An 18,108-nucleotide genomic window follows, 5' to 3' on the forward strand; every position below is an offset into this window, starting at 1 on the left:
AGTAAAAACGATCATCGCCCTCAAAGCCAAACTTGATTTTATAGCACTACCCAGTGGTGAGGGAGATTGGTGTTCGCGAAGGTTAGGAAATGTGGTTACTTCCAGATAGATATCTTATCTATGTGATATCCTTATCTAAACTGGCTGACGAATCAAGTAGGAGTCCTTCTCGATTAGGGGACTTTAGTAAGAGGGCGTTGTCTATGTCCCCAAGAGTGCATCCTATTGGGTCCTCCCAGTAACCTTTCACCACTTCGGCAAGTGCCTAGCTGGCTGCCACTAGGGATTTTGGGCCTGTGGGCTTGCTTGGGCTCCATCTTCATTTAGGTTCGTCCTTCATTTTGGGTCTGGGAGGTTAGAGAAAACCCTCCTCAAGGTCTTTGTCCATTTCATATCTTTCGGGTTCTATGTTGAGCTTTATTCTGGGCCCATAATTTGTGATCACACCATTCAGCCCCTTTCTTCTAGGGGGAGATCCATTTACTCCTCTCATAGTAGAAAGGTCTTCTAGAGCGGGTGAGCTTCTCTCATTCCTTCAAGGAGGATATTTTTTGACAAAGACCTCCTTACCTACCTGAGGGAAAAATGAAAAAGAGCTTTATCTTTGGACTTCGTGCTTCATTACTTCTCAGTCTTAATTTGAAGGCTAGCCTAGTTAGTCGTCTTTTCTTGAGAGGTGTTGGTAACCACTTTCACTCACACCCCATATTCTTGGTAACTACCCAATGAGAGACGATTATTTTTGCTTCAGATAGGTTTAACCACCCACTTTCTCCTCATTCTTCTAAAATCTTTCCCTCTTCTTCCTTTCTTGTAAGTTCCTTCACCTTACTCCTTCTTTCTTTACCCTTCTTTTTCTTTTTGGGTGTACGTCTCTTCTTCGTTAGTGGCTTCTTCGAACGAATTTGTGAGGTTCATAGGAGAGAGGTGGCACGCGATGATCCTTTTGAGGCTACTTCTGGGTGAGGATGGGTCCATGCTCGTCCACTTTTCAGGGCCCTGAGGTGGAGCCTAAGGCAAGTTGTTGCCACCGCTCGTCGTCTTATAGATGAATCTTCAGAGAGGGAAGGAGAAGACACGGGGATAATGAGAAAAAGGAGGCTTCGTCCCCTAGAGAGGAAGAAAAGGATGAACAAAAGGAAGTAAGTGATAAGTAAGAGAGGGAGACTAGTGCATCTGGCGATTGGACCCCTACCTTTTTTAAGCTGACTGGCGTCCATCGTTTGATGGAGGGGTTTGGGATTCCCCCTGATTATACTATTTATGTCCTCTCTCCCTATAGTCACCCCGACTCCGGTCCTCCTAATTGTTTGTGTTTTTTTACCACCCAACTTTAGACCAGCCTCTGTTTTCCCATCCTTGATTTCTATGAAGAGGGTAAGGGTGTTCAGTTCGATTAATCAATCCGAGCTGAAAGTTTGGTTCCCCTGAAATCATAAACCGACACTGAACCGAAGAGCCTCAATTCAATTTTAGTTATAATCGATTTTTTTTATTTTTTCAGTTTAAAAATAAAAAAATTAATTTTTTTTTTCTTTTCTGTCGTGCGCGTTAGAGGAGAGAGAGCCAGGGTTCTCAAAAATATTTTCAAGTCAATGACTCAAGTCAAGTAATCAAGTCTCAATTTTGACTCAATTTAGTTATATAATTTAAATATAATATATTATATTATAATATAATATTAATTGTATTATATATAATTAATAAAATTAAAATATATATAATTTATTTTTGGTTTTTCGGTTCGATCACCGAACAAGGAAAAAAAGCGATTGAAAAACCAAAGTTTTTTTAAAATCGAACCGAAAATTCGGTTCGATTCAGTTTTGATCGGTTTAACCGAATTGTGAACACCTCTATGAAGAGGTTGCTTGTCTCTTTCAGGTTCTCCTGAACTAACTGGCTCCTAACTTCCTTCATCTGATGGCTAGTTTTGCTATAATTTTTAAGTTTAATCGTGCCCCTGTTTCCCGTGAAGCCTTCTTTCAATGTTTTCAATTAAAACATTCTGAGCCCGAGGTTTTTCATTTCACCCTCGTCATGGGTGCGATTTCTGCCTGCTTTTGAATTCGCCTAGACTCTGGGAAGGCAGTTTTTTTTTTCTTTTTTTTGTTTATGTCTTGCCTCCTTGACAATGGGCCTTCACCCACTAGTGGATCCATGATCTTCCTCCTACCGCTCCCTTTACTTTAAAAGATAAAACTATTGATTTCTCTCTTCTAGAGGAGTTAAATGATAAACCTTATGACTGTAGGAGCTTAATAGATGAGAGGTTTCTACATCATTTCGGTTTGAGTCCCTATGTCGTCCCTCTGGGAGAACCTTTGGGTATTTACATTTGTCCGTGTTCTTGTTCTTTCTTGGCTTTTCAGTCATGGAATCCTAATGCCGTTTTGTACATCTTGCAGAAAGGATAATGTTTGACAAGTTACTTCCAAAACAGGTCTATGGGAGTCTAAGGGACCATTCTGCTGCCACCCCCTCCTCTAGGTTCACCTGCTTCCAATGACTCTAAGAGGTCAGCTCCTTTAGCTCAAGGGGGGGTCTTCTAAACACACTAGGGTAAGTTCCCTTTTGGCTTTTATGTTCCCTACTCAACCACAAGTGAGTAGTTGTAAGTAATGAAAATAACAAATGTGTCATTTTAATGAGTTACTTCCTTTAAAATTATGAAGATCTATTAGTTGATATTTACTATATGCAGATTTAGTTTAATGCAATTTAACCCCCTCTGATATTGTATATGAGTAAATTACCCTTATATAAATAGTAATTTAATCCTTCTATTTTTTAAAATAAAGAAATTCACATCCTTAGATAGGAAGATAAATTAGAAAATACAAAGGAGTAAATTGCTATATATTTTTTTCATAAGGAGGAAATTTGCTAATTTGCAATATTGCAAGGGTTGCTTGCATTTTTCTCTATATAGATTATGAAAGAATTGTATGGCCTGGGACTTGGCATGAACACAACGGAAGAATGAAAATAAGTATATTTAAATTTTAAATCGAAAGGGAACTAGTCCCTTAATCCCAAGTACTTGGCACTTGGCACTTAATAAGCATAAAACAAGCTTGAAATTAAACAAATTGCTATTGTAACAAAGAGTGACGGAAATATAATCACAAAATTTTGCCTTTCTGATTTGAAAATTTTGTTCAATCTTTTCTCCTCCAACCATGTGCTCATGCAAAAACCAACAAGATCTCCTCTACATCGAACACACAATACACCACAAGATGGTCTATACCAAATCTTGCTAGAGGTAAAATATATGTAGTGTAAGAGACTTAACTATACTATTAACTTAGTATATCAAATTCAAGAGGACCTTACTTTAACTTAAAACTAGTTCAAGAAGAACAAAAATAGAGAGAAAAGAGAGGGACAAGAGACAGTGGTCAAGATGATAAGTATGAGAAGAGTGTTTTCTTTTTATAGCATATACAAAATGACATATAAACAAGCTTATACACTATACACACACACACAAGAGACATCTCATGTACTTGTTGTATGTATATATGTATACATCGCATGTCAAGTCAAAAATAGGTATAATGTGTGTGAAAGGCAATAAAAATGCGAGTGGATCAGCCCGAAAAATTCCAAGCGAAAGCGGTAAATAAAAATTCGTAAATTAAAAATCAAATATAATAAAATCATGATTTCAAGGGGTGTACCCTTTGAGTGCCCGGGCGTTCGATGTAGTTAATTAAATAAACAATAAAACTAAAAGAAAACTTATGGTAAAATTAAAACGAGAAGTGCAAGAAACATAAATTAAGGATTACCTTTTTGTTTGATTTACTTTGAACTTCTTTTGTTGATTCGTCACGCAAGACTTCAAAGTAGAAGTCCTCTAAAGACACGCCCACACCACACCGGAATATGGGATCCCTTAATCCCCTTTGCTAGAAGAGAATAAGGGAGAAAAAACACACCAAGTGTTTAGGAGACCGGGGGGGATTTTTGGGGTTCTAGGGTAGAAATAATTTTTGTGTTGTGTAATCGTATTAGTTATTCCAAATAACTAATATGTATACCTTGTATGGATGTACTAGAATGTATCTAGGTTTATTCCACAATCTATAAGGTAATATATTCTTTATTCCAAATAAAGAATGGCTAACATAGCACTTTCCAAAAATTAGAATTGCTAGTCAATTATTTCCTTTCCTAGAATTATCCAATGAGTTTTAACTAGGGTGCTTGGCTGATTTTATTGAGATAAAATACAAGGCCCAATCAATTTTAATTAAATTCAATTTAATTAAAATACACCTAATTAAGCCCATCATATATTTAATTCAATTAAATACATGAGTCCAATATGTCTTTATTAATTAGTAAGTCCATGTTATTAAATATTAAGAACAAGCCCAATATAAATTGATACTATTAATTTATCCTTGGGCTCATCCATCCAATGGATCTCTCTCATTTGTAAGTAATTTAATTACTTATGAAATTAATTCTAAATTAATTCCTTATTCCTTTTTGTGATTTGTGTGTAACTCTTTAGTTCACCTTTCAGCTAGACTTGGACTAGTGTCAAACACTATTATTAAATAAATCTAATTTCATTAATAATTCTCGATCAATCCTTGATCAAGGAAGCCCGTCACTATGGGTGGCCGTCTAGCAACGGTCCATGGCACTAGAGACTAGGCGAGTATCTATGTAAACTTTTAGTATCTCGAGTCCATACGGATACGGTCCTTCCTCTACCGTCTCCCGGCCTCAGTCTAGGGCATGGAATTTAGTGTTGGCTCCCATCCTAAACTAGACGTCTATGCTTAATATTTGAGATAGCGTTACGCCAAATTGCTCGACATAAGAACTTCTTTTCCTATTTGACCAATGACTGTGGCCACAGGTTTATAAAGCGTGAACGCATCTTCAAGTGCATTAGAGATCCCTCTGTCACGTATTGACAGGAAAGGAATCCTCTTCTTGAAACTCACCATTCTCGCTACATGCTTTGACTGCACTAGACAAGACTTATGATGACTACGTCTGAGACACGGTCACCTCTTGCACAAATCCAAGATGCAGTCATCGTACATATATATATTTATATGTATATGTATGAAAATGTATACTTATATGTATATGTATATGTATATGTATGATAATGAATATGTATATATTTATATATATATGTATATTTTTTAGACAAAAAATGATCAAAATATTGTTTCAAAATAATGCAAATATTTTTAAAATTAGCAAAATAAAACAAGACAAACATAATGTACATTTTGGCCCATCTCAAATATGTGCCAAAATCAAAACCAAATATAGTAATTAATATGTGCCAAAATCAAAACCAAATATCTCAAATATGTACTATGTTTGCTTTTGATTTTGGCCCATCTTTGAGATGGGCCAAAATATAAAGTATGTTTGATTTGCTTAGTTTTGTAGGTTCTGAATATATTTTTGATTATCTTAAAATAGTTTAAATTACTTTTTTCAAAAAATATAATTAATTAAAAAATAATATTTATTTTAAATCACTCACAACTAAATAAATTATATATATATTTATACATATATATATATATAAATATATATAAAAGAGACGTAATTTGATAATGAACAGTATTTTTCGTCTTCCCACTACCCAATATCAAATATACCATATTTATTTTATATTATTTCTAAAAACAAATTCAAACATACACACTATCTCTAATTTATTTTTATTTATCTTTGTTTTTCTCTCTTTATTTCCACAAAATACCCCAAAACAAGTTAAAAATAAAACCAAACATTATGTAAATGTTTTCAGATAAGTTATAGAGGAACCGTCACGTATTGTTTCGGCCGAGTAAGCCAATTACAAGAGTCCTTGAAAGTATTCTTCGGCGCTAGAGACCCTCGATTCACCCACACCCGATTCCCCTCCCTCCCACCCCCCACATTCGTTTTCCCTCCATTAACGAGTTTTGTAAGCAGCTTCAATTCCTCCACGATTCTTCGATTTCCGCTTTCCACGCTGGATTACAGAGCCTGAATTGAATCTGAAGATAGTTGCGGCGGGGCGGGGGTTTATTCGACGCCGATCGCTCCACACCTCAAAATGGTGTGTTCGAATTTTCTGCTGGCGTAAATTGTTGTGGTAAATGCTTTATTTGCAGATGTCGGGTAGATTAAGTGGCGTTAGTGAAAGCTCTCTCGATGCTGACGAGTTATTGGAGATCAGGGAAAGATTTAATGAGGTAAATCTGTCTCCCGAAACTAAATGATTTGAAACTTGGGGATGCTAGAGAAGAAACAAAACAAGTTTCTTTTCCTATAATTGTTGTCACTGTGTGATACTTGTTTATTGTCTAAGCTAATTTATGGATGTTGGCTTTGAGATTTTATTTCTTATGTTATTAATCAGCTTTCTAAGATTTAATAGCTTGACCAAATTCTTAAAATGCATTTGAAACTGCATGTTCTTTTTCTTGTCTTATTCTGAAAGTTGATTCCAGTGTTATGAATTATGAGCTTCAAGTTTTATAGCTGACTGTTGCTGCCATCCGTAACCTAATAATTTGTGTAGAGTCTGGGTGGTAACTTGTAACAAGTCATTCATGGAAAACAACAAAAAATGACCATTTCTACAAACAGTGGAATTTAATAGTGCTTTGAGGTCATCTGATGCTTCAACATTCAACTAGTTTTTAGGGGCAGGGCACCATAGTAGACTATTTACTCCCTTGCCAATACCACTGATGATCAGTAGTCTTTGTTTTGTTTCTTAATTGCTCTTTAGCCTGATGTTTCAGTTGCATATGTTAGGTTGCCATTCCTCTTAAGTGTTGTTATTTGAGGCTACTATTTTCATGCCAATTTATTTTCTTAGTCATGTAATACTTCATACTTTGTTGTCTCGGATAACAGCTGACAAAGGAAAAGGAGATGCTGAGAGATTCAAAGTCCCAGAGCTTTGATCTAATCAGAGTAATACCTTCTTTAGTTACATTTTGATATCATAAATTCAAAAATTAGTTTACAGTCCTGTACAATTTGTTCCTCCATTATTTTGTTTTTAACATATTTCCTTTTCTGTTATATGAAGCAACATCATTTCTATATTGTTTGTAATGGTTTCTCCTTGTTGGCTAACCAATGGTCAAAGTGACGCATTATCTGGTGTCTAAACTGTCAGTTGGGTGCCACATTTATGCTTTCATTTCTCTTATTGAAGTTTGCTTGTTCATCATTGAACTCAGTGAAAATTCTGAGTTCATTAGTGATTTGTCTTTATCCAAATTGAGATGCCTGCAGTAATTGTTTATGGTCCCTTCTAAGCCTTCTTACTGGATAAGATTGGTAAGTATAAACCCCTTCTTACAGAAGATGAAATCTTTCATTATCAATTAGACTACACAAGTTTAAGAAATGGGGATAAAACAATTTTTTGTGCGACTAGTCTCAAGAACACTAAATCACACATCTCTTTAATGCAGAAGTTGGAATTCCATGTTAAGACATTATCGAAATCCCGTGAAGAAGACAAGAAACACATTGCGGATTTGGAAAGAGAACTCAGTAATTGCAGCCAAGAAATAGGTGGTGACATCCTCGGCATATTTTTCATATCTCTTCTTTTTGTTGTTGCAATACATGTGTAAAACCTTTTACGTCAGTTTGCTGCTTCGAACTCTTTTGCTTCGCATAATCACCAGAGGGATTAAGCAACTGCTTATAACGTGATTTGAGAGTTGAAATTTTTTTTCCGTTATTTGTGACTTTTGTGTATGCTGCATAAATTTAAAGCAGATATCTATCTTCAGACACAATGTTTCCTAAAATTTTTTTACATTCTGCATTAAGACATGCAAGTAATGCCAATCTTCAGTTGAAACTATATGCACACAGAGACAGACTCAGACATGCACAGACATTTTTTCACCGACTTCTCTCACTTCATTTCCTCAAGTTTCATAACTGATCTTCTATATTCTCACATCATTTACATGTGGCAAATTTAAGGGTTGATTTTTTTTTTGCTTATAAAATGTATGATCTAGTTGACAACACTATTCTGTTTCATCCACTGCCGCTGCAGCTTTCTTTAAAATGATTCTAGCCTGAAACCGATCCACCAACTTTTCATTTTTTCTCACAGATTACCTGCAGGATCAACTGAACATGAGGAACTTGGACCTAAACTGTCTTGGTGAGCAAGTATGCAGCCTTCAGCTGAAACTTTCAGACATGGAAGATTTAGCAGAGGAGGTTGGGAGGTTAAGGGCACAGATGAAAATATCTGAACCTGAAAAGTTGTTTTTAGTGCAAGATATAGAGGATAAAGGAGTCTTAATTAGATATTCAGCATCACGCATTGAGACGCTGGAGGAATCAATTTCATCTATGGCATTAGAATATCAATGTGAAATAGAGAGCACAAAGCTGGAGTCAATTGCCTTGGAGCATACTCTTTTTGAAACTAAGAAATTGCTGGAAGAAAGAACTCAAGAAAATTCCAGGATGAATGAGTTGATTCAGGATCTGGAGCTCCAACTTCAGGAAGCAAATAAGGTGATCCAGGGCTTAGACAAGGAAAATAAAGATTTGAACGGAAAGTTACAGAAGTCTGATATGAATACCAAAGCATTTGTCAGGAAGGTGGAAGAGCAATTTCATGAGTGGTATGGAGAAAATAATGACCAGTCCTCAAGTGAACTAGAGAAAGATCTGAGGTATGCCACAACCAGTATGCAATTGTGTGTATCTGAGTGTGAAGCTTTACAATTAATTATCAGCTTGATTTATTGGCTTTTTAGTTATTTTATTTGAGTCTTAGGAAAGGGGAACTAGCTTTCATCACCCCTTTTGCATGTGCCAAAGCCAAGGCATACTGCTGTAGTAAAGACTCGTCTTAGAACAGTTTCCGCACCATCAACTTCTTAGTTGTGATAAGATACTGTAATTTGGTTCAGGAAAAATTGGTCTCAGTGGCTCTCTAATGAAAGCGAAAATTAAGAGTCATTTAGAGAGGAATTAATTGCCAGAGAAAGTTTCGCAAATTTTAAGCTTGGCTTTCAGTAAGTATTTGAACTGCTAGCTAATCATATTAGATCCAAAAGGTATTATTTTAAGTTGCAGTTTTCACCTTTTAGCCAAAAAAATTTTATGCTCAAAATTCAAACAGAAAATGATTTTGTTGCAATCCCCCCTGTGGAACTATGCTGACCTGTATACAATATTTGCATGATCCATGATGACATAATGCATTGTAATTCTTTCATTACTACTGCCATCATGTTCAGCTCTAATCAAACAGAACAGGTAATATGGAGAAAAGTCTTCAAGCTTCTTCTTGCAAGCTAAGAACGCCTTCAAAATTGCTGATACAAGGTTGCATATATACCTTATATCCTTAACAAACATGGTTATATTTGTTGAGGACTTCAATTCTGATGGTTAATCCTATGAAGGAGCTATCTGAAAATGATATTAATGCTGGGTACAAGAAATAGTATCTTTTAGTTTCCATGAGAATTTCTAAGTTCTGCAGATCATTATGGCAGATAAAAGATGTTGGATCATTATGTGTATACTAAGTTACTAACCTTACTGTACTCTGATAGAGTTATGCAAGGAAATTTATTCCTCTGTGAATTTAAGACATTATTTATACTTTTCTGTTGGTTTGTCCAGCCCAAATTGTCCAATGGGTACATATTTTCCTCCATCAGACATGGGCTTTGTTCCTCTGTGATTATAATTTTGTGATGCATTTTTCACTCAATTTCAGCCACACTTGCAGCACATATGGCAATCTTTTAGGCCCATTGTTATTTAAACTTGCCATTCCGCGACCCTCAGAGGCAGATTTGAGGAACAAGGTGGCTGAAATGTCACGCCAGATAGATGACTATGAGTGTCTTATAAGGCAGCTTAAGGTGTGTTTGCACTATATCAATCATCAATGTGAAACAGTTTCTCTGAAACATATTCTAATGTTACCAATATGGACACATGATTAGCTGATCAAAAATCATAACCTGGTTGGAATTGCAAAAAAATCTATATTGTAATCAGTTTTCAGCTATTGTAAACTTAATGTGAATATCTTCCAGGAAGAAGTAAGAGAGGAAAGGTTGAAAGCAAAGGAAGAGGTAGAGGATTTAGCTCAGGAAATGGCAGAGTTAAGGTATCAATTGACTAGCTTGCTTGATGAAGAGTACAAACGTCGTGCAAGCATTGAACAAATCTCTTTACAAAGAATAGCTGAATTGGAGGCCCAGGTGGGTGAAATTCAATCTGTTATGTTTCGAAAGAGAAGTTTCAAGATCACTGAATTGCATTTTCATGTGTGATGAAGATTGCTAAAGAACGGCAGAAATCCATCAGTTCTCAAGATCTTATTGTCAGGAAATCGTGAAACGTAGTCTAAGGTTTCAAAGTTGAAAGAGCCCTTCTTCATGTGAAATCAATTGTCAAGGTTTGTGATTCTCAAATCACCTTATAATCTCTTTTAATTGCCTGCCTCATCTTAACTCTACTGCACTAAGTTATTTGCCTTAGAGATCTGCAGCATTGCACCAATCTCGTTCCATAGGTTAACATTCGCAATCAAAGTTTATTGCAGGTGCCATAATCTCAGTTGAAATCCCAATTCATTCAGAATATCTGAGCCCAGGTGCTGATTCTCCTTTCCACTGAATTTATCTTATCTATGATTCTGCAGTGAATATTTGGCGGAGAGTCTGAATTGCCACAAGGTGAACTTCTCAAGAATCGTGAGTATTAAATCGTTCACAATCTCCATGAATATAAAAAATCCTGGTGTTAGTGGTTTTATTGAAGGAATGCTTCTGGTTGTTTCCGTCCTCCTCTTTTACCAGGGTGTTAATGTGATTTTTTGTAGCATTTTTACTTGGATATGAGTATATTTCTTTCTAAACCCTGTAAATGTATAGGAAAAACAAAAGGGTTCTATTTATGGTTGAGGCATTACTCCTCCATGCCATGGATTTTTGCTTCTGTAATTCAAAGCATAAACCAGCTGATTTGTTGCGTATCCAATATTTAATGCAACAATGGATAACTCAGTTTGATCCAACTGCAGTGGATTCTTTTCAAATTGTTAGTATTAATATTCCCTTTGAGGGAGTGAAGAGAGGTCAGATATAAACCAGTCAACCAAGATTAGGTAAGAGATTTTATTTTTTTGGGGTAATCAAAAAATTAGGTTGGATGAATCTATTGTACCTGCCCAACTCAGGATTTTATTCTCCAGGAAATGTTCTTTCCTCCGAAGCTCGTTGACCAATTGTTCAACTTGGGTACTGTACCTCTCATTCTTACCAAAGCTCGTTGAGATATTGTTCAATTTGGTTACTGTGGTCCTACCAACATACTACTAGGTCAAATGACGTACTTTATGTTTTAAGCGAAATTCGAATTTTATTTGCATTGGATGAAATATTATTAGCTATGATCCGTCATCCCTGTGATATATCCACATAACGTGCCGAGTTCTACTTTTTTAATAATGTATGAACTCCTGACATTTAATTGAAGAGTTGAACTTGGCAACAAGACAACTATGTTGGTTAGGAGGATAATACAGTGAAAAACTAAATGGGGTTTCTTCTTATTCAGTGGAAGGAAATTTTGCAAGATATTATATTTACATCCTTAATACTTTGCTCCTTTTAATATTTCCACCAACCCTGATTTTTTTTTTTAAAGTTCGTGGGATACACATAAATGCGTATTTTCTTTCTTCTTTTTTTTTTAAAAAAAGAAAAGACTTTGTTTACTATGAAAAATATTATCAAAATAATAATTGACATACAAATAATGTCTCAACCTAGTGATTGAGGCTAATATTGTGATCTCATGAACAAAGTTCAAGGTTTCGACTCTCTCCAAATGTGTGGGTAAAAATTTATATTACTTTATGTGAGTGTTTAGTTTCACTGTAAGTGAGTTATTGTAGTTTGTTTATTGTTATTATTCAGATTAATGTATTAGTTAAATGTAGGTTTGTTATCAAGATTGAGTTATTATAATTTATAAGAAGTACTAATTGATCGGTATAATAAAACACAAGATTATGGTAACTTTAAAGAGCTATGGACATTTTATCAAACAAAAGTTACAATAATTTTTCTTAAATAAAAATTCGAACATGAATCTTCTAAAGAAAATAATAAAAACATCTAGAATTATAAAATAAAAGAAATTTCTAAAATAATGGAAGAAAATGAACAACAAAATACTCGACTTTGAGTGTTATTGGTTTGTTCTTTAATAGAACAAAATTGTTTCGACATTTTATCAAACATCTATGTAATGAATGATTTATATACAAATAAATTCATGTCAGCAGTGAGAGGATATACAAACGAGACAAATTTAACTACAAATCTACAAAAAAAAAAAAAAAAATGGTTAATGATACAAAAAAAAAAAAACAATTTAAAGTACCTAAAAAATGTGACATAAGCAATTGAAGTGGATTGATGGGAGCAAAAGGTTGCTCGTTTGATGGATTTTGAATTTGAGTTATTTGGACTAAGTCTCTTACAAACATGGAAAAAAGGACTCGTAATAAAAGCGTTAACAACGATCAAGTTAGTAAGTAATTGTAGAAAAATAAAATTCAACGAGACAAAATAATAATGCAGGTTTAAGATGATAAGAGAATACTTTAATAGAATGCGTTTGTGTGATTGCTAGTAAAAAAATGTGTTACCCTGATTCGAGGGAGAAGGCTTGCTTTTTTAGCCATATCACCTTACTGGGTGAAGAAGGATGACTCTTTGAGACTTTGGTTGGTGATTGTTGCGAATAAGCCTCCACAAACCCAATGGTGGTTAGGAAGATCTTCAAGGAGTCATGTTGGCGAGCAGACCTTGGTTGAATAGGTCCTTTAAGAGATTGATTCAACATTCCTAGGGGGTTGTTAGGTTGCATGGGAAATTCGTTCAAATCTTCTAGTCTTATCACAACTTATGTGGCAGTCTCCTCTGCTTCATAGATGAATGGCTTTCTACTACCTGTACAGGTGGCTACGTTGCTTGGACAGGTGAGTGCCAGCTTCTCTCTCCTCTTAGGTCTGGGGGACTTTGGCTACAACCCACCTCTCCTCAAAGACATAAGTGAGTACCTGGCTAAGGACCTTTCTCTCTTAGACCTCATGCATTTGGGAGCTTCTTGTTAGGTTTCATGTAAGCTAGGCCCACTCTTATGTGTATTTTTGAAGCATCATTTAGTCCTCCCCTCTTTGAGGAGGAGAGTGCCAATTCTCTCCTCCTAAGAGTAGTAAGTCTCAACCAAGATATGTATTTGAGGCTTTCGCTTATCCTTCTGCCAGAGAGGGAAATCCCCCTCATGGGGCCCTCCTCGCCCTTCCATCCTTCCAGAAAAAAGTAAGATACCCTTTATTGGAATCCCACGGCCTTTGTCATGGTGAGTTGATATCAGGTCCTAGCCTGGAATGACGCCCTAGGTGCATGGCAACTTTTCAGGCAAAATGGGCGACTCTTATGAATAACCACCCCCACAGGTGACCACTATTTTTGTCACAACCCTAATTGGAGGCAATTACCTGGCTGAGACGTAGGTGAACATAGTCCTTGGCACCTTCTTCCTTCCTTATTGCAAGCTCTGTTACAATAAGTAATCAAAAAGCCAATTAAATTGGTTGTGTTGTGATTCTTTTAACCAATTTCTTTTTCACTTTTATAATATTGAATTAAATGAATAAGAGTAAATATTCATTTGACTTTATTTTGTTGTTCTTACTTCTGTATTTCTCATACATGGCAACAGAGCCCACAGATCTCAAATCAATCAATGAAGTTGAAAGCTCGTGTGACTTGATCAGTATGACTTGAACTCCTCAACTCTGATAGTATGGGGTTTAATCCTCAAATTTGAGGATACACACAATCTCATATATGGGACGACTGTATCTAGGGCTTGGTAAAATATGACAGTATGATGGGAAACCAATATTTAATTAATGAGATCAATTAATTTGATAAGATCGATTTAATTGAACTGGATGAATTAATTAATAGGGTCATTTAATTATAGATTCAACTTGAATTTAATGAGATTAAATAAATTGGGTTAGATTCAATTATTTAATGGGATTAATTAATTGGGCTATGGGTAGGATTCTTTTTTAATAGATCAAATGAATTCCAATTGGGCTTTTGGAATTAACACAACCTTGTGGTCTGGTATGTATTTAATATAGAGGAGATCTTATTGATTTTTGTATTGGGACACCATTAGAGGAGAAAATCTTGAAGAAAGTCTTCAAATCGAAAAGGTACAACTTCATTATTATATTTTCGTCACCCTTTGTTACAATAACCACTTGTTTTATTTCAAAATGCTTTTATACTTGTTGAGTGTCGAGCGCTCGGGATTAAGGGACTATTTCCTTTTCGATTCAAAATTTTAATATGGTTTTCTTTTTTATTCTTACATTTCATTCTTGCTAAGTTTTGAGCATTACCAATTCTTTAAGGCTCACCCCTTCCTTTTCCTCATTCCCCCATGATTTAGAAAGAGAAAAAATTTGGAGCTCTTTTATTTCTAGTTCTTATTTTATCATTCCCATACATGTTTTTAAGTTTATCTTCGTCTTGTTCTTGTTTCTGTTTCATTCTCCTTTTTCTTTCTTGGATTTTTTCGTTTTGAGTTTGCAATTTTTTCTTTGGGTTTTTCATGGTGTCTTCCAACGAATCTGTAAGGTTTGTGGGATGGCGATGACCTCACTAAGGCTACTTCCAAAGGGACTAGTCCCAGCTCATTTTCTTATGGAGGGGCTCAATGGTGGAGCCCGAGAAGGGCGAGTTCCATACAGTGTCACTAGGTCGATGGGTCTTCTGACACAAAAGGGAGACTGTTGGTGAAAATTAAGAAGAGGGTTCCTTGGGGAGGGAGGAGGAAAGAGAAGAATTGATGGCAGTTAATGGTGAGAGGACAAAGGCTACCTGTTCTATCCTGATAGATAGGGCTCCCTCTACCTTCTGCGTTGTGGATGCTTGCTGCTTATGGGACGATTTTGGCATCACTTACTGTTCTACCGTATTCCTCCATCATCCAAAGAGTCATCCTAAATTCCTCCCCAAATTGTTTATACTTCTTTACTCCCAATTCAAAGGAGGTTTTTGTTTTCCTATTCCTCCCTTTTATGCTGAGGTCTTTCGTACTTTCAATGTTCCTCTCTACCAGTTAGCCCTCAAATCCTTTTGTCTTCTCATGGGTTTTTCCATAGTATTCGATTACCATGGTGTCTCTCCTATAAATAGGGATTTTTTTTTATTTGTGTTCAGTAAAAAAAGTCAGAACCTAGCATTTTTCGACACCCTTTTGCTTCTCCATTCCACGTTTTGGTGCTTCCGTTGATCTCAAGTCTTAATTCTGTATTCTCATAGACAGCGCCACTTGATACGAGCAAAAAGTTGCTCAAGTGATGGACCTTGGACTTGGCTCATTTGGGCTAACTCTCCTAGAACCCTGGAAAAGGGGACCTATAAGAAAAAAAAATTAGCATTCCAATACTCAAGTCAGTAAGCAGTTGAAGAAAGATAAAATTAAGCGAGACAAAATAATAATACAGGTTTAAGATGATAAGAGAATGCTTTCGCGGCGTTAATTTTTTTATAAAATAATTGTTACACCTTTACTTAAGATATATTATTTTTTATTTTGAAAATATTGGATCTGTATTGATTACACCAAAACCGTCATATCTAATCAATTCTATTGGATCTTAAATTTATAAAGAAAAAAAATCAAGAGTTCATATATTTTACTATTTAAAAATATTTATTATTTAAAAAAATAAAATTAACCCCCCGCATGCCTACCCCCTTCCCAATCACCTCCCCCCCCACCGTCTCCCCTCCCCCCTTCCCACCACCCTTCGCGATCGCCCTCGAATCTCAACAACAACAACGTTGCTTAGATAAAGCTATGTGTGGAAAGAAGACAACGACATCGCCAGGCAATTGTGTCGCTGATGCCCTTCTATGCGGGGCAGTTTTTTTAAATTTTTTTAATTAATTTAATTATATTAATCAATTAATATATATTTCATTAGTTAAAGAATACTTTAGATAATTATTATTGTACTTAAATTAATTTAAATACATATTTTAGTTAATTAAAAATATTTTTAGATAATTATAATAATCATTATATTTAAATTAATTTATAACTTATAATTATTATACTTGCTTAGTATTTATATTAATAATAGATATCTAAATTTGAAAAATAAAATATAGTATATTAGTTTTTGTAATGTAATTTTCTTTTTTTATTTTATGTATTTTTATATTTAATATAAATATGTTTAAAATTAAAGGAATTTATATTTTTTAGAAGAAAGAAAAATGGGAAAAAAAAGAAATTAAAAAAATTCAATTTGATCATAGTAATTTTAGATACAATATAGGAGCATTTTAATTAATTAAAGACAAAAAAATATATCAAAATACGGACAAAAAATTAAGCCCAAACGCACTTCAGGCGCATGCACCCCACCTTCTATTAGTTTCTAACGAAATGGGGTATTTTAACTGAATTTATTAAAACATATGGGGCTTTTAGCCTATTTCTAAAATATAAGGGGGTTTTAGCTATTTTAGAAAAGCACAAGTGGGTAAAATGGAGTTTAGCCAATTCTTTCACGTGATTGCTAGTAAAAAAATGTGTTACCCTGATCTGGAGGGAGAAAGTTTGCTTTTATAGCTATATTCCCTTACCAAGTGAAGAAACATAATCTCCGGGGACTCGAGTTGGCGATTGTTGCAGATAAGCCTCCTCAAATCCAAAGATGGTTTTTAAGATCTTTAAGGAGTCATGTTGGCCAAGGAGATCTTGGTTGAATGGATCTCTTAGAGATAGGTTCCGCATTTTCAGGGGGTTGTTGGGCTGTGTGGAAATTCGCTCAAATCTTCGAGCCTCATCACAACATATGTGGTGGTCTCCTCTCCTTGGTTGAAGAATGGCTTTCTGCCACCTATACAAGTGACCACGTTGCTTGGACAGGAGAGTGCCAAGTTGTCGCTCCTCATGGTCCAAAAGACTTAGTAGTAGCCCACTTCTCCTCAAAGACATAAGTGGGTACCTGACGGAGGACCTTGCCTCTTGGGTCTCGTTGGTGGGATGTATATTTTTTAAATAAAAACTTAAACATAAATTTTCTAAGAAAAATAATAAAAACTTCTAGAATTATAAAATTAAAAGAACTTCTAAAATAATGGAAAATGAACCACAAAATACTCGACTGTGTGTAAAAAATAAAAGTTGTAGGTCATTGTTTATAAAAATAAAAGAATAAAATTATTTCGGCATATCGTCAGATAACTATGTAACAATTTATTTAATATACAAATTAACTTATGCTAGTAGTGAGGGAATATACAAACCAGAGAAATTAAACAATAAATCTTCATTAAAAAAAAAGGTTAATGATACAAAAAAAAAAAAAATGAAGTACCTAAAAAATGCAACATATAAACAATTGATGAGGATGAAGTTTATTTAATCCTAAATACAATTTATCGTTATAAACTTGAAACTAGGAAATGTGAAGAAAAAGCACAAAAGAGATGACCATGAGTGATGGGGGAATCTGATGCATTGCACCAGATCTACTTGAGAATCACCCGTGCTAGCAACGGTCCAATTGGTCTGGGCGGTAATTTGAGTGAGCTGACGGCTGACCTCTACTCTCACGCGCCTCTTCTTTCTTTTTTTTTTTAATTTTAATTTCTGTCTGTATTTGTTTTATCTTTAGCCGACTCTGATAATAATAAAACGTAAAAATATAATAAAGTAAGTAAAAATAAAATAAGCAATATCTCCAATCTAATCATTTTTACCACATTAAATAATATAATTTAAAATGGTTTATAAGGTATAAGTATTTAATAAATAATTCTAAATAATACCTCAATTTAATTAATTAATATATAAAGATAGCACGAAATTTATATAAAATTATTATTACAAATAAAAAGAAATATTAATTCTTTTATGGAATATAAATACCTTAAAATTGTTCTTGAAATAGTAAGCAAGTTACAAACAAAACAATTTCTTACCTGCTCCTCTGAC

The 18,108-nt window shown here is 34.8% G+C and overlaps 1 protein-coding gene across 10 annotated transcripts; it reads left to right on the forward strand.

Moving 5' to 3' along the window:
- Positions 6,082-11,074, forward strand: LOC105157978 (paramyosin). 10 transcript variants are annotated; one of them, XM_011074556.2, is made up of 9 exons: positions 6,082-6,230; positions 6,901-6,960; positions 7,470-7,572; positions 8,132-8,705; positions 9,764-9,911; positions 10,089-10,256; positions 10,334-10,453; positions 10,537-10,600; positions 10,700-11,074. In XM_011074556.2, the coding sequence occupies exons 1-7, from the start codon at positions 6,135-6,137 to the stop codon at positions 10,391-10,393; spliced, it is 1,209 nt and encodes a 402-aa protein (XP_011072858.1). In that variant the 5' UTR covers positions 6,082-6,134; the 3' UTR covers positions 10,394-10,453; positions 10,537-10,600; positions 10,700-11,074. The 10 variants fall into 10 exon arrangements, with proteins under 10 accessions (XP_011072858.1, XP_020548728.1, XP_020548729.1 ...); XM_020693069.1 differs by having other exon boundaries at positions 10,547-10,600; XM_020693070.1 differs by having other exon boundaries at positions 10,591-10,600.

Source organism: Sesamum indicum, linkage group LG3, assembly GCF_000512975.1.
Source record: "Sesamum indicum cultivar Zhongzhi No. 13 linkage group LG3, S_indicum_v1.0, whole genome shotgun sequence".
NCBI lineage: Eukaryota > Viridiplantae > Streptophyta > Magnoliopsida > Lamiales > Pedaliaceae > Sesamum > Sesamum indicum.

What these genes read in the sequence shown, in the direction of transcription:
- LOC105157978 (XM_020693068.1), top strand. Translation starts at nt 6,135, where the DNA reads ATGCTTTATTTGCAGATGTCGGGTAGATTAAGTGGCGTTAGTGAAAGC. An exon ending in TCAGGGAAAGATTTAATGAG is followed by an intron (nt 6,231 to 6,900) that starts GTAAATCTGTCT and finishes CTCGGATAACAG; the next exon opens with CTGACAAAGGAAAAGGAGAT. An exon ending in TAATTGCAGCCAAGAAATAG is followed by an intron (nt 7,573 to 8,131) that starts GTGGTGACATCC and finishes TTTTTCTCACAG; the next exon opens with ATTACCTGCAGGATCAACTG.